General features: G+C 41.8%; 1 protein-coding gene across 1 annotated transcript in view; it reads right to left on the bottom strand.

The window, feature by feature from the left end:
- ccdc88b (coiled-coil and HOOK domain protein 88B) overlaps positions 1 to 14086 on the bottom strand; it is a 75507-nt gene that overhangs the window by 43526 nt on the left and 17895 nt on the right. The window contains exons 6-14 of the mRNA XM_033644034.2: positions 13976 to 14059; positions 12966 to 13106; positions 7524 to 7669; positions 7055 to 7136; positions 5309 to 5467; positions 2610 to 2756; positions 1094 to 1268; positions 744 to 859; positions 312 to 380 (exon numbers count right to left, since the gene is read on the bottom strand). Coding sequence (XP_033499925.2) covers positions 312 to 380; positions 744 to 859; positions 1094 to 1268; positions 2610 to 2756; positions 5309 to 5467; positions 7055 to 7136; positions 7524 to 7669; positions 12966 to 13106; positions 13976 to 14059 — 1119 coding nt within the window. The remainder of the gene's footprint in view (positions 1 to 311; positions 381 to 743; positions 860 to 1093; positions 1269 to 2609; positions 2757 to 5308; positions 5468 to 7054; positions 7137 to 7523; positions 7670 to 12965; positions 13107 to 13975; positions 14060 to 14086) is intronic.

The raw sequence follows: 14086 nt of genomic DNA, 5'->3' as shown, positions 1-14086 counted from the left end.
CTGGCGCTTTAAGCACCACAAGCTGAGTGTTATCTAGTTCCATTATATTTAAAAGAAGGCAGACATCTCTACAGCCGATATCTCCAACACTCTGCAACTCAAACCAAAACTATCTCGACTCATAAATAGCACCACAGGTAAGAGGAAAAACATCTCTTTTTGACTGTGGGGTGAGCTGTCCCTTTAAGTCACTCAACAGCCTCATGTTGCTCAACGCTGTCTGACGAAGCAGGCCAGTCTCCAAGAAACCATTTCATTCATATCTGTTTAATTCAGGTCTGCAGAAGGACTTTATTTCGCTCACAGCTCACCTCTCTTAGAGTGTTCTGATGCTCCGTCTCTAGGCAAGCCAGCTCATCCTTTGCATCTGGAGAATCAGCCTGCAGCAAGAAGAGATTGATGTTTAACTCCTCCAACTGTTGCTTCCTGCTTTTCCTGTTTGATTTGCCCAGATAGTGAGCAGCTTAAAGTTGACTTGAAAGGTGGATCTGCTGATATTTTCATTAAAAATTCTAGACTGAAATGCTTCTTCCTACCAAGACATGATCATATCTGATATTAAATGCACTACGGGCATGTGGAAGCTAATTTATATATCGTGGAGTTGGACATGTGCTTCTAAAGTGCAGACAGGCAGAGTTATCTCTAATAATGACCTGCTTCAATGTATGACCACAGAGAGCTAAACTGTTATTATATGATTATTTCTGCGAGTCATAACCCTCGAACCCCTGAACCCTGACCTCCTGCTGGGCCTGCAGCTCCTCTAGTCGTCTCCTCAGCTCTGCATTCTCCTGCTCTGCTCCCAGCAGCATCAGTGTCGAAGCCTCGCCCACCTCCACACTCAGCGGCTTCTGATCTGAGACAGAGGGAGAAAGAAATAAAGAATAAAGCGGGAGAGAGACGAGGGAGAGGGAAGCAGACAGATAGGCAGAAAAAAAGAAATGGAGGAAAGAGAAAATGATATATGAAGATATTCACTCAGTTATTGTTGATTGATAACCCGTGGGCCAGCATTACCTCAACATATTTTCTCTTATCAGTTAATTAAAATGTCTTAAATGACAAGGTGCAGAGAGGCAGGTGCTCTGACCAATCAGCTCGCTTGGCTCCTCGTCCGACTCCAGTTCTGATTGGAGGAAACGTAGGTGATCTGCAGCGACTGGAGCGGGAACGCTGCCGCCGCTGCTGCAGTGCCTCAGGTCCGCCTCGAGGCTCATGTTCATCTCCAGTAGCTCATCTACTCGCTGCCTCTCAGTGTCCCGCTCCTACACACACACACACACACACACACACATGGACATTCATTCATCATGAAATGCCACTCCTGTGCCATAAAGAGTACATGTGCAGTCATACCCAGATCTAAAGCAAGGTTGAGGCAATTCCTCACTTAAACAGACACATGCATATGCATACACATATAGAAAATAACACATCCAAACATTAAACAGGACCTTTTCATCTTACTTCCCATCATATATAGTGTGGGATGTTCATATTAAAAGTTTTGAATAAAGAGGTAAATGTATGTAAAAGTAACTCCTGTGAGGGATATCCTCAGGCTTTAGAGGGTTCTAAATACACTCTTTTCAAGCTTTTTTGTCTACTTTCAAAGATGATGTCACCTCATGAGAGATTTCTATGATCATCTGCTCCAGGCACGCTACTGCAAATGTTTACATGACCTAGCCTACACTGCTATATGTAGCTACCTGCTAACATCGGGATAACTATGTTGTTCATTTCTCCCCAATTTCGGATCATATTCCTGCTGGAACATGTCCAGTTATGTTTGAAAGCTGTTATTTATGATTTTTTGGGGGGCATTTTTCATGTCACATCACCGCCCTCATTCTTCCATGCATCCTTTATTTTGGCAGATACATCCACTAGATGGCACTAGAGGGCAGAATCAAAAGTTTTACACAACTGTGAACACGGCAACAGTGGAGGAGGTCATAATAATGTACTTGTAAATGGAAGCAGCGATGTAGATGGCGGTGGTCTGTGAGGCCACTTAATACATCGCAACATGTGGACGGGGAATTCTTTTCACTCTATCACCGATTCATTAAATTTTGCCATTTTTAAAATGTCGTTGTTGTGTCCTACAGTCGTATAATGCTTTAACTATACTACACTGCCCCCGAGATCTCCAGTGGTATTGCGCCATTTTGTCCATATCAGCAAGCTTTTAGAAAACATGCACAAATATGGATAAAATTAACGCAGAGTATGGACAGAAGGCTCTGTCCCTGTCTGTATATGTATCTGAAGTTAAGCATAAATGAGCCATTAATTGTATGCGCTCTATTGGTCAGCCAATTATTTGTGATTTTTAATGGAGAAAGTTGCTGCCATACTCCGTTACAGTCATTCCCCAGCTGCAATGACGGTGCAGAGAAGCTGAAATATGGAAGACCCGGATACGTTGACCAATCAGAGCAGACTGGGCTTTTTCAGCAGGAGACTCAGGAGAATCAGGCACTAACATGGTGCATCTCAGTCAGAAGGTGAACACAGGTATATTCAGGCAGACAGTATGAGGAAAGCAAAGTGTTTTTTGATCATTAAAGCATGTTAACATGTTCTAGAAAAACACCCACCGCTTCCACGTTTATGATCCTCTGACGCAGCAGAAGGTTGTCCCTCTCCAGCTCTCTTAGCGAGGAGCAGCGTGCTCGTGCGTCTGCCAGCTGTTCTTCCAAAAGAACCTTGGTCTCCTGCAGTGCTGCACACAGCTGCTGCTGCTCCTGTAGGGAGCGCCATGCACAAACAGAGAGTAAAAAACATAGTATATGGTGTTATATACAGTATATAATGTAGTGAAGTCTTCTTGTCAGTCAGGCTTTATGAAGGCGGACGTTAAGGCCAAGCATTTGCTGAGAGAATCACATTATTTACCTGTGTGTCATGGTTCTGGGGTTTTGTGTTTAGTTTTGGAGGTCACTCTCCTCATGTGTCACGTCTTGTTTTACTTCCTGACTTTGCCTCTTATCCACCTGTTTTCATACACTCCTGCTTGGTTTCAGTTTCGTTAGTCCTTTCCTGTTTCAGAGTTCTCCCTGTACACCTGTCCTGTATTAGTTGTATTTGCTCCACCATAGTGTTACCGACCACAACCTCTATGTCTTCACTGGGTCTGCTCAATGTCAATGCGCCTGTGCACCGCCTAATATGTCATGGTGAGGGCAGGGAAAGATGTTTTAATGGAGTATAATCTGTCAGCGTGCAGCAGCAAACATGTAACTGTCAGCTGATAAAACAAACATCAGTGTTGGACGACAGGGCAAAAGCAATGGTAGCTTTCCTAGTTGACGAATGATTGCCTGCGTGGTCAGTAATGTTCACAATATGATGTAATGGGAGCCTAAATGACAGTCATCAGTTCTCTGTCTTATTTATCTCACTTGACTTGTTTGTGTTTGTATGAGCCGTGTGGTCGTGGTGAAGTATATGCCGCTCTCAGTAATGGAATTTAATGGCAGATCTGGAATATCTGGTGGCTCCACCAACTGTTGAATGGTGTGCAGACTCCACCTACTTGGCACACCGCAGGCGTACACCGGTGTGCTAATAGTGCAGACCCATTGTTGGCCAGTCCTTGTGTTTCCCTCCTTTTGCCCGTGCCCACTTTTTTTTTTTTTTTAGCCGTGTCTTGTTCTTGTGATTAGGTCTCTGTGTATATGTACGTCTTTCCTACGTCTGTGTTTGTGGATTCATTCCCTGGTTCGGTTTCTTTGCCTGTGTTAGCCTCTTGTGTTCCTAGTTATTACTTCCCTGTGTTCATCGTGCCATTCTAGTTTGCTCCCAGCTTCATTCTGTTGCCTGCCTGTTTTGGATGTATTTTACCAGCTGCTTTAAAGCTCGCCTTTTGTTAAATCCACCTGTCTGCCTGCTGTACTACATTTGGGTCTTCTTTTGAACTGAAACAATAATACTGTGTCTTTTGCTGTGGCAGACCTCAAAGCTAATTGATCTTGGATCCACATTTGTCCTCTTTAGTGGCAGCTGAGGGCAATTCCAGGCTTATTCTAATAGTTTTTACCATAATTTCTAGTAGCGATAATAACCTTTAATTGCACTCTGAGATTAGGTAATGTAGCAACATCACTACAACAAACTACAGGGTGAGAAACACAAGTAATTAGATGATCAGACAGGTTGTAAAGAGGACAGAAGTTTAGCCAGTTTATCTAAAACACTTGACTTAGTCGTTAAACCAAAAGTGAGCACGCCACAAATGTCAGCAATAACCTGACTGATTGTGTTTTTCCCCTCCATCCGTCTTTTTCTTTGTGCTATCCTGTCGGATATCTGATGCCTCAGATCTCTGCAATTAACTTGGTGAGAAAATGTTATTACTGATAGAAATGATGGAAACATCTATGCAAATAACACCGAAGATGTAATAAAAACTAAATTACTCTTGAAGTGTCGTGTGGTGGATTTTATTTTTTGAAAGAGAAAACATCTCAACATGTAAATATTCAACATTTGCTCCTCTGGTTTAAACAACCACGCAAGAGCTCCCTGTGAAATTGTGAAAATTAATTATAAACCCAAACACGAGAAAGAAATCATCCTGCCAGCTAATGTGGGCTGTCACAGAGATGCAGTGTGAAGGCAGAATAAATCAAATAAGACTGAGAAGGTGACAGTGAGGACACTGTGAGGTGTTTTACAAGGATATGAGCACATTTTCTGCCTCAGAACAGTTATACTACCTCAGAATAAATCTCATTTAGGTGTAAAAGCTCCAATAACTGAAGACGTACTCCTGCTCTTTATCAATGAAGCAGCTCCGGGCTGTAAATCCTGATGACATCACACAATATAATCTCCCTGGCTTTGTGCTTCAGAGTTGTTCATACTCGCTGTTGATTGAAATGCTCAGGGCCGTGAGAGGGAATATATGGCTTTTGAGATAAAGAGGTACTTCTTTTTAAAAAATACTTACTCAGGGCGAGGTTAAAAAGGGGGATCGTCTTCATGTGACCTTCGCTGGTTATGTTCGCATGAGGTCTTGCGTTGTGAAAAGTTCATGTTTGTGTGTACATGTGTATCAAGGCTCTGTGAGTATGTTTGATGTTATTCTGTATGCGAGACTCCAATATGCAACTTACTGCCAAAGCAATTTGAATGTATTTCATGGTGTAGAATAGATGTTTCTGTAATGCTTTTTTTCTCTCTGGTGTAAATGACTTATTCAGAAGTATGTGTGTGTGAATTGTGCATTTGCATTGTGTGTTTGTGCACGTGTGTGTGTGTGTGTGTGTGTGTGTGTGTGTGTGTGTGTGTGTACCTTCAGCTGAGTGCGTGTGAGCTCCAGGCTGCGCAATCTGTGTTTACAGCTCTGAAGCTCAGTCTGGAGCTGCTCAGCCCGCGCAGCTCGCTCTCGGGCACAGTCCAGCTCATCCCGCAGTGCACGCATGCCCCTCACCTCACCCTGCAGAGAGCGGTTCTGCAGACACACACGCACAGGCACACACACATTCATACACCCGTGCAGATGAGGTCAAAGAAGGTTGTGAACAGATCGGAGATGTGCAGTAAAGCAAATGTTGACAAAGTCTAATACAGGAAGAGGGAAAGGTATGTGTGTGTGTGTGTGTGTGTGTGTGTGTGTGTGTGTATACAGGGATTGTAAGACGAAAAAAATAACATTTTGCTGTCTTCATTTCTCCGAGATCTCAGTCTGAAGAGACTGTTCACTTCAAAATCTGAAATACATATTTTTCCTCTTACCTGTAGTGCTGTTTATCAGCCTAGATTGTTTTGGTGTGAGTTGCCGAGTGTTGGAGATATCGGCTGTAGAGATGTCGGCCTTCTCTCCAATATAATGGAACTAGGTGGCACTCGGCTTGTGGTGCTCAAAGTGCCAAAATACATTTGAGACACCCAACAGCAATGTTTCTTTCCAGAAATCATGACCTGGTTACTCAAGATAATCCACAGACCTTGTTGTGAGCAGCTTCATGCAGGAACTATTTTCTGTCTACCAAACTACACCCACCACCCATATTACAGCACAGAGGGAAGCATGCATCTCCTACTAGGTCACCTAGCACCACTGAGCTAGCTAACATTACAGCTCAGCCAGGAAGACGCCATTAATATTTACATCTCATCCATGAGTAGATGCACACAGTGATACAGTTGGCGGGTGTAATTTGGTAGAAAGAAAGTAGTTCCTACATGACACTGCTCACAACAAGTTCTGTGGATTATTCTGAGTAACCAAGTCATGATTTCTGGAGAGAGACATTGCTGTTGAGTGTCTCAAATGTTGTTGTTTTTTTGGGCAATTTGAGCACCACAAGCCGAGTGCCATCTAGTTCCATTATATTGGAGAGAAGGCAGACATCTCGACGGTCGATATCTCCAACACTCTGCAACTCACATCAAAACAATCTAGCCTGATAAACAGCACTACAGGTAAGATTTGGGGGTGAACTGTCCCTTTAAAGTTCATATTAAGATTAGGTTTACATAAAGTTAACACTTAGACAGCAGCTTAAATAAAGATAGCTTTTCCCCACATTTTGTCGTAGCACCAAATAGTGTCTACACATAACAGATTTTATGGTTTGAGAACACTGTTTGATGCTGCAACTAAATGTAGCACAGCAACAATGGAAACATACAAGGAAATGTTTCGTCAAAGGCCTCATGTGACCCAGGATCATCCCCGTTGTTTTCTCCTGGATTCTCTAAACTGTTGAGCTCAGCTGGGAGAGAAGTTTAACAACAGTGTTCTTCTGGACAAAATTACAGTTGGCTGCAATGTGTGTTGTCTAATTGCTGCTAAATACATAACCTAAGAGGAATCGACTTATTGGCTGTTAAAAGCCACCTGTGTTTTGCGCTGCTGGCTGTGCACACATACAGTATATTACAGCTGTTGCCAAACTAGTTAAGTTTTATGTGTGGTGAAGTCTTTCTGTGTATCCAAATCATGAGTATCTCTTTCTCTTTTACAGAGGAATCACTAAAACAGAACAGCAGGTTTCAGTTTTAGATCCAGAGGCACAAGTCAGGCTGTCTGTACCTCTTTTTGAAGTTTCTTGATCTGCTCCTCCATGGTTTGAATCTCCAGGTTGTAATCCAATATCTGATCACCTTTATCTTCCCTAAAAAACATTAGTTTAACATAAAAGCATCAGCACCAGTACAACTACACACTTCTTTTATAAACATATTTTGCAGGTGTTTTTTTTCTGTGATACATTGGCTGATAAAACAAATAGATTAGAGCAAATTATGTTTGTGAGAAACATTTAAAGACATCCTGCAATTATAATTGGCTTACAGTGACCTTTGTGATACAGTCACAGTGACTACCTGATTTGTCCCTCACTCGTTGCTGAGTAACGACTCACGGTTTTATGTGACAAAATAATTTGCACATTTTTCATGTTGACCTTTATCGTAACTTTTCTAAAGGTTTCTCTTGAGTTTCTGAATCTCTCACACACACACACACACACACACACACACATAAACACACAAACACTCACAGTTGTTGTTTAAGGCGGCGGAGTTTGGCCTTGCTGTCTGCCAGCTGGAGTGCCAGACCTTGGGATGGCTCCTCGCTGTGACCACCCAGGGGCGCCATGGTTGAGTCAGACTGGGCCTCCCGCTCCCGACACAGCTCTGCTATCCTCTGAGAGAGGGAGGAAGAGAGAGATGTGGCAAGGGACACAGAGGACAGAGGAAAAGAAGGATTTGGAGAGAGAATGAGAGACATGCGAGACAGAATGTGAGAGCAACTGAAGCACATATTTATATTTGGTAAGAATGTCTGTGTTGATACGACATATTATACAAGTTCTGCTATTATTTAAGTTTGCACAACCGTTTCTGTATATTTTGAATAGCGTATGGTGGTGGACTATGCTAAGGTTATGTTTATATTTATTTTATTTATGTGTCAGAATACAGGCACAAGTTTTTTATGCCAGGTGTGGTGCCATCAGGCAGTTAAGTGCACATGACAAAAGGAGATTGTGGACGACATGAAGCTATTGTTGGTTTGGATGGTAATACGTTTTTGATGTGTTATGCAGTGTTTAAGTGTAATAGCAGGTAGTATGTAAGAATATACAGAAATAGGATATCAAGTTGGTAGTAAACCACACAAGATGTAATTTTGGAAGGACTTGATCTGCCTAAACCTCATTCAACTTTTTCCCTGCCTCATGTGAGTACTGTGGATCTTCAAGAAAGGAACAGAAACACGAGTTAAAACCAAGACATCTCACAAACCAAGTGGCCGTGGAACTTTGGTAAGTTGAAACTGCCACTATAAAGAGATTAAAAACAAAAATAACTAGAGGGGCACTCGGTGAGCGCAGACCTCCGCCAAGGCCTATAGTCCAGTTCTCTGAAATCAAAATCTGCAAGAGCAATCACCACATATGTGTGGATATATTTCCAAAACTATTTAAATGATGTCATACTACGGTTGTGTCTAGCCAAAGCCTTATCATCTCAGCTGCGCAATAAATATGTACTTCTACAGTGAAATATTTTACATATCAAACATACATTTCTGAAAACCAGAAAACACTTTATCATCACTCACACGTGTACAAATAACAAATGTTCAGACTGAAATAACATCATGAACATGACAGCTTGTTACCATCGCTGTGAAAAACTGCATGTTCCCATGAGGAAATTTTTACTTGAGTCAAATCTGAATGAATATCTCTGGTGAAGACAGACAGCTGACATTTGGATGTGCATAAGAGTACAGTTCGTTGCATCATATGTGTGTATTTATGTTTCCATAGCCACACTTAGTTTGAGAAAGAAGCATTGTTAAAATTGTATCAGTTCCCCCATGAAACCACTCTCCCTAAGTGCTCCATAATGACATGTGGGATAACCAGAGGAGTCATCATACTTCTACAACTGACTGTTTGGCTTTTGTCACTATGAACTTCACCAGCATCTACTAAATGTTAAGAGGTATAGCATTTATTCCGCCACGGTCACATGCCTTGTCTCACAGTGTTAACAGAGGTGAAAAATAATTTGTGTATCCAGCCTTGGCGGCAGTGGTTAGCATTGTTGCCTCACAGCGAGAGGGTTCCTGGTTTGATCCTGGGTGTGGGAGCCCTTCTGTACAGAGTTTGTATGTTCTCCCTGTGTCCACGTGGGTTTTCTTTGGGTACTCCAGCTTCCTCCCACAGTCCAAAGACATGCAGGTTAACTGGTGACTCTAAGTTGTCCGTAGCTGTGAATGTGAGTGTGAATGGTTGTTTGTCTCTATGTGTCAGTCCAGTGATAGTCTGGTGACCTGTGTACCCCGCCTCTTGCTCAATGTAAGCTGTGATATGCCCGAGCCTCCCCACAACCCCTAACAGGATAAGTGGTTAAGGAATATTAATGAATGAATCACCCCGTGATTCTGATCCGTTCCAAAAACTAATGGGTTCTTCTTTGGACGACCCTTCTGCTTAGTTTTAATGAAAATCGGGCCTGTTTTTCTGTAATCCTGCTGACAAAAAGAAAAACAAACCAAACCTAAAACATAACCTCCCTGGCTCAAAATGTGTTTGTTATATTGAGTAATAAGGTCTGTTTACTTTGAACTGACTGCAGGTACAGTGTCATTATGGTGTTTATCCACCTGTTGGGTTTTAAACAATTTGTTTCTCTGCAAAATGAATGTAAAATGCCTTTTCTCTTCTGTTTCCATGCGATTACATGGCTAAACTAAAGGAGATCAAAGTGGGCCCTTGTTTCATCAGGGCTTTTTTGAGTCAGTGGGAATTATTTGATCAAAATTTAATATCTTATGTTGCTCTGATCTCGTATTAAAGTTGTAGCTAAAGGTTTAGAATATTATTCACTGCTCCAAACAAAGAAAGTCTCTTTAATAATGCCTTTTAATCCCTCAAAAAGATGGTAAAAAATCTCATTGGATTTGAAGATGCAGGGTGGTGTCAAACAAAGAGAACAAACTCATATACGGGGTAATTATTGTAGTCTAGGTTTTCCTGTTTTGAAAACAAAAAAATGACTTTGTAAATCTAAAATACATTTTCCTATTTTTCCAGACAGTGGACCGACACGTTTGATTTCTTCATTTACTTTTCACAAACTTGCACAGACCACAAACCTATACACATGACAGCCTCACAGTATACTCATGTTTTCTGAATTTGAATCTATCCTACAACCTACTCATTTGAAAAATAGGTTTAAAGAAGCATTTCACAGCTGGAAAGATGGTCTTTTCATTTTCTCCGTTAAAGGTTTTTTTGCGAGGTTTTCCTTATCCGCTGTGAGGGTCCTAAGGACAGAGGGATGTCGTATGCTGTAAAGCCCTGTGAGGCAAATTGTGATTTGTGATATTGGGCTTTATATATAAAATTGATTGATTGATTGATTGATTGATAAAAATGAACCGCCTGTGCAGTCTAGAGACACAAGTACCTCTGAAATTGATGCTACATGATCAGAGAAAACAGAGGTAAAGTTGTGTGGTGGGCCTCTTTCTCTCTTGATCCATTTCTACACTCTTTGTGTCCATGGTGACCGGAGTATGAAAATGCAGAACTACTATCTATAGTTGGGGTGTGAAAAATGAAGCCACTGTGAAGTGTCAAAGACTGCAGTTTTTCTAACAGCCTCTTGACACTGGCTCCAAAAGCGAGTCAATCCCCACAAAGCCCCATGTTGAAATGCCCAACTTTACAGCAGAAAAAAACATGTTCACAGCCTGGTAGAAAAATGGTTTTGGTCTCTACAGCGTTTTTCCACCTTCATGACAACTGTATGGAGGGTTAATTTTTATATATCTCACCAGTTTGCATTTTATTAAAGCTTATAGTTATGCAGAATTAAAGAGGCTGTTTTGACTAACAGGTGTGCGCCATCCATTGACAACAAGCTACTACAGCAACAACATTGGTTAGGTAAGGTAACTATAGCGTAACCCCAGATTCATAGAGAATAGGTGCAGCCGTATCTATGGCTATTTCAGTTCATAAGAGGTAACTGTAACTTTTCGCTCACCTAAAAAAGGCTTGTTCAACATTTGGTTGCACTAAAAGGAGTCGGATGTAAAATTTTTCCAGTTAGCACATTTTGTTTAAGCCTGTTTTTCTCTTGCAGATAACATCAGCATCAGTTAACCACAGCTGTAAATGTAATGTGCTAACAAAGCTAGCAGCCACCTTTAGCTCCACCCTCTCGTCCGAATATGGTCACTTGTGGCTTCAAAAATCCAAGATGGTGACATCTTGAGGTCCACAAACCAATGGGTAACGTCACTGTGGCTACATCCGTCATTTATACAGTTGATGAGTTCAAGCAACAGCCCTTGAACCAAAAAAAAAATTAGCTGGGAGACAAGCAGGGAGATCTGAGCAGTGGTTAGATGGAGGGAAGTTTAACAGAATTTATTTACACATAGCACCCACTAGGGATGCACTGATTTTTTAAATTCTGGACTGATACCGATGATTAAAATAACAATTTGACCGATAGCTGATACCAGTGAAAAAGTTCAAATCATGAAAAACTAATAATTTACCCTCACCCCATACTCATTTTTACTGATTAAAGCTTGAATGCATCAATGCATCAACATCAATGCAACCTCCGTGAGCTGTTAGTTGCGGTCTTCAGTTGCAGAGAGCTGACGTTAACGAGTTAATCTCCTCCTGCGGATTTTAACACTGATATGTTGTCCACAATGTAGCATTGTCAGGGAACCAATACGGTGCATCCTCTGACACATCGATAGTGGGTTTACTGCATCCTTTCATCTCGAAAGTGTCCTGGGGAAGATCTCTGTTTGTCCCAAACACATTTTGGACTGTCCCCAGGATGCAGGGACGCCGGGTGTTAGTAGCCATCTCGTCAAACAGCAGTGAGATCACATCTGCCAAACAATCATTGTATTCTTCTTGTACCTGCTCACTGGTTAAAGTTTGTGGCCTTTAGTCCTGAGCTCTGCTTTTTAGCCTGCACAAAACTGATGTGACACAACAGAAAACATCGGCTACTGACATCGGTGAATGTCATCTTATTTTCCCATAGGTCAATGGTAGTCAACAAGGTGAGTATCGGTCGATAGCGATTTTAAGCTTATAAATAGTGCATCCCTACTTGCCACATTGTTTTGCAGCAAAGCTGGTTGAAAATTGGGAAAATATCCCTTTTATGAGAGGTTGTTTGTTGTTGTTGTTGTTGGGTTGTTAAAAAGGCAGAATCACTACGACTGTGAGTGGTAAATAATAGCTACAAACTGAATATGAGATCTGAGCAGCATAAGATATAAAATGTTAATCAAATATGTGACACAATTAAGCCCTGATGAAACAAGAGCTTACTTATGCATGTCCTAATTTCCAGTTAATTCAATCTTTTAACTTCATGAAAATTAAATTTCTTATTATAAAGTCATGGAAAATATTGTTCAGGTCTCGTACAAAAATGCCTGACATATTGTTTTATGCATCAAAGGTCCCCAGCAGGAGTCAAACCAGGGACACTGATTTTAAACTATATGTTGTCTGAGCCACCAGAGGACTCATGTTTAAATCATTTTAAGGCACAAAAAAGTCTGTCTGATGTGTTGGACTCCATCTGTCTGAACAGATGGTATACATGTATAAAAAAAGTGAAACAGCAGTTTAATGTCTGGTGTCCCCAATTAAGCAATTTCCAATCAGGTGTATTATTCAATAGGTCGGGTGATGACTGCATTGCTTATAGCTTACGCTCCCGTGTTTCTCACATTGGTGTGAAAACATCATCACATGATATTTCGACATTTTGGGAAATACACTTATTCGCTTTCTTGCCGAGATTTAGATGAGAAGATCAATACAACCCATGTCAGAGAGTGGTATCGATCCTCTCATCTAACTCTCAGCAAGAAAGCGAAAAAGCACATTTGCCAAAATGTCAAACTATTTTAAGCGTGTGTGTATGTATACCTCCAGGTGTGTGTCTCTCTGTGCCAGCAGGCTCTGGATCTGTTTGGCCATGGAGCTGAACGCCAGCTGTAAGTCTGCGCCCTCAGCCTCCACCAGCTCCTCCCACCTCAGCGGCAGCACCATGCGAGGATCCTGAGTCACCTGCAGCAAGGACAGTTTCTCAGGTCACATGATAAGATCAATGTGTGTCTGACACAAGATGGCAGATCTGGGGAAAAACAATCCAGGCAGTGTGAAGGCTGTGTGAATACCAAGCAGAGATGAATCTATTTAAAAGGGGAAAAAAAAAACATTTCTCACATTTGTTTGGGAATGTAACTGTTAGGGAAGGGTGTCCAAAAATGCCTGACTAATGCAGGCAAAACTAATGATTATGTAGACAGGTTTGAAATGTCCTCGGGTGGAAGGCATATGAACAGCAAGCAGGGGGTGCATCCATCCACACAGGAAGAGCACCTCTCACCTCAATGATTTATGAGGCTGAGAAACCTGGCACAAAAAAGGCTGGTGGGCAACATGCTGTTACTGTAATTCAGACACGCTGGTATGCAACATGCTGTTTTTGTAATGCTGGCAATTATTCACGGGGGGGATTTTTTAAAAAGACTACAATTTGGCATTAGGCGGTATTGGACTGGACAGCAGAATGACAGAAAAAAAAAGATGAAGGCGAGAGGAGGATGTGACAGAGGTGGAGGTGGAAAGGTGGACATGAGGGGTGGAGGATCCATTCTACGGTGGCAGCAAGGGGCACCCAGAGGTCCTTAACAGGCTGCCAGCAGAATAACAAGCAGCTCATTTTCACACTTACTTGAAGCGCCAGGAGAAGGTATAATAGTTTCAGTCTCTCTGCCTGCAGGCCAGACAGTGAGGAAATTCTTTCCTAAATCATATTTCGGAACAAAACTCCTCTTAGAAGCGCATCGTCTGGATAATATCTCCCCATACTGGCGGTCAGTCAGTGAAGGCCTTTCATATTTAGGGGTGTCCTTGATTTGATTAAAACATACCTGCTGGATACAGCTGGCTATGGCTGCCTGGGTCTCAATGTCCAGAGACTGGATCTGCTGAATGAATGTCTCCTTCTCCTCACACTGCAGACACAGAGGGATGAAAAGAAG

Source organism: Epinephelus lanceolatus, chromosome 7, assembly GCF_041903045.1.
Source record: "Epinephelus lanceolatus isolate andai-2023 chromosome 7, ASM4190304v1, whole genome shotgun sequence".
Taxonomy (NCBI): Eukaryota; Metazoa; Chordata; class Actinopteri; order Perciformes; family Serranidae; genus Epinephelus; species Epinephelus lanceolatus.
The sequence above is the reverse complement of the archived record's forward strand: the minus strand, read 5'-3'. Positions and strand labels throughout refer to the sequence as shown.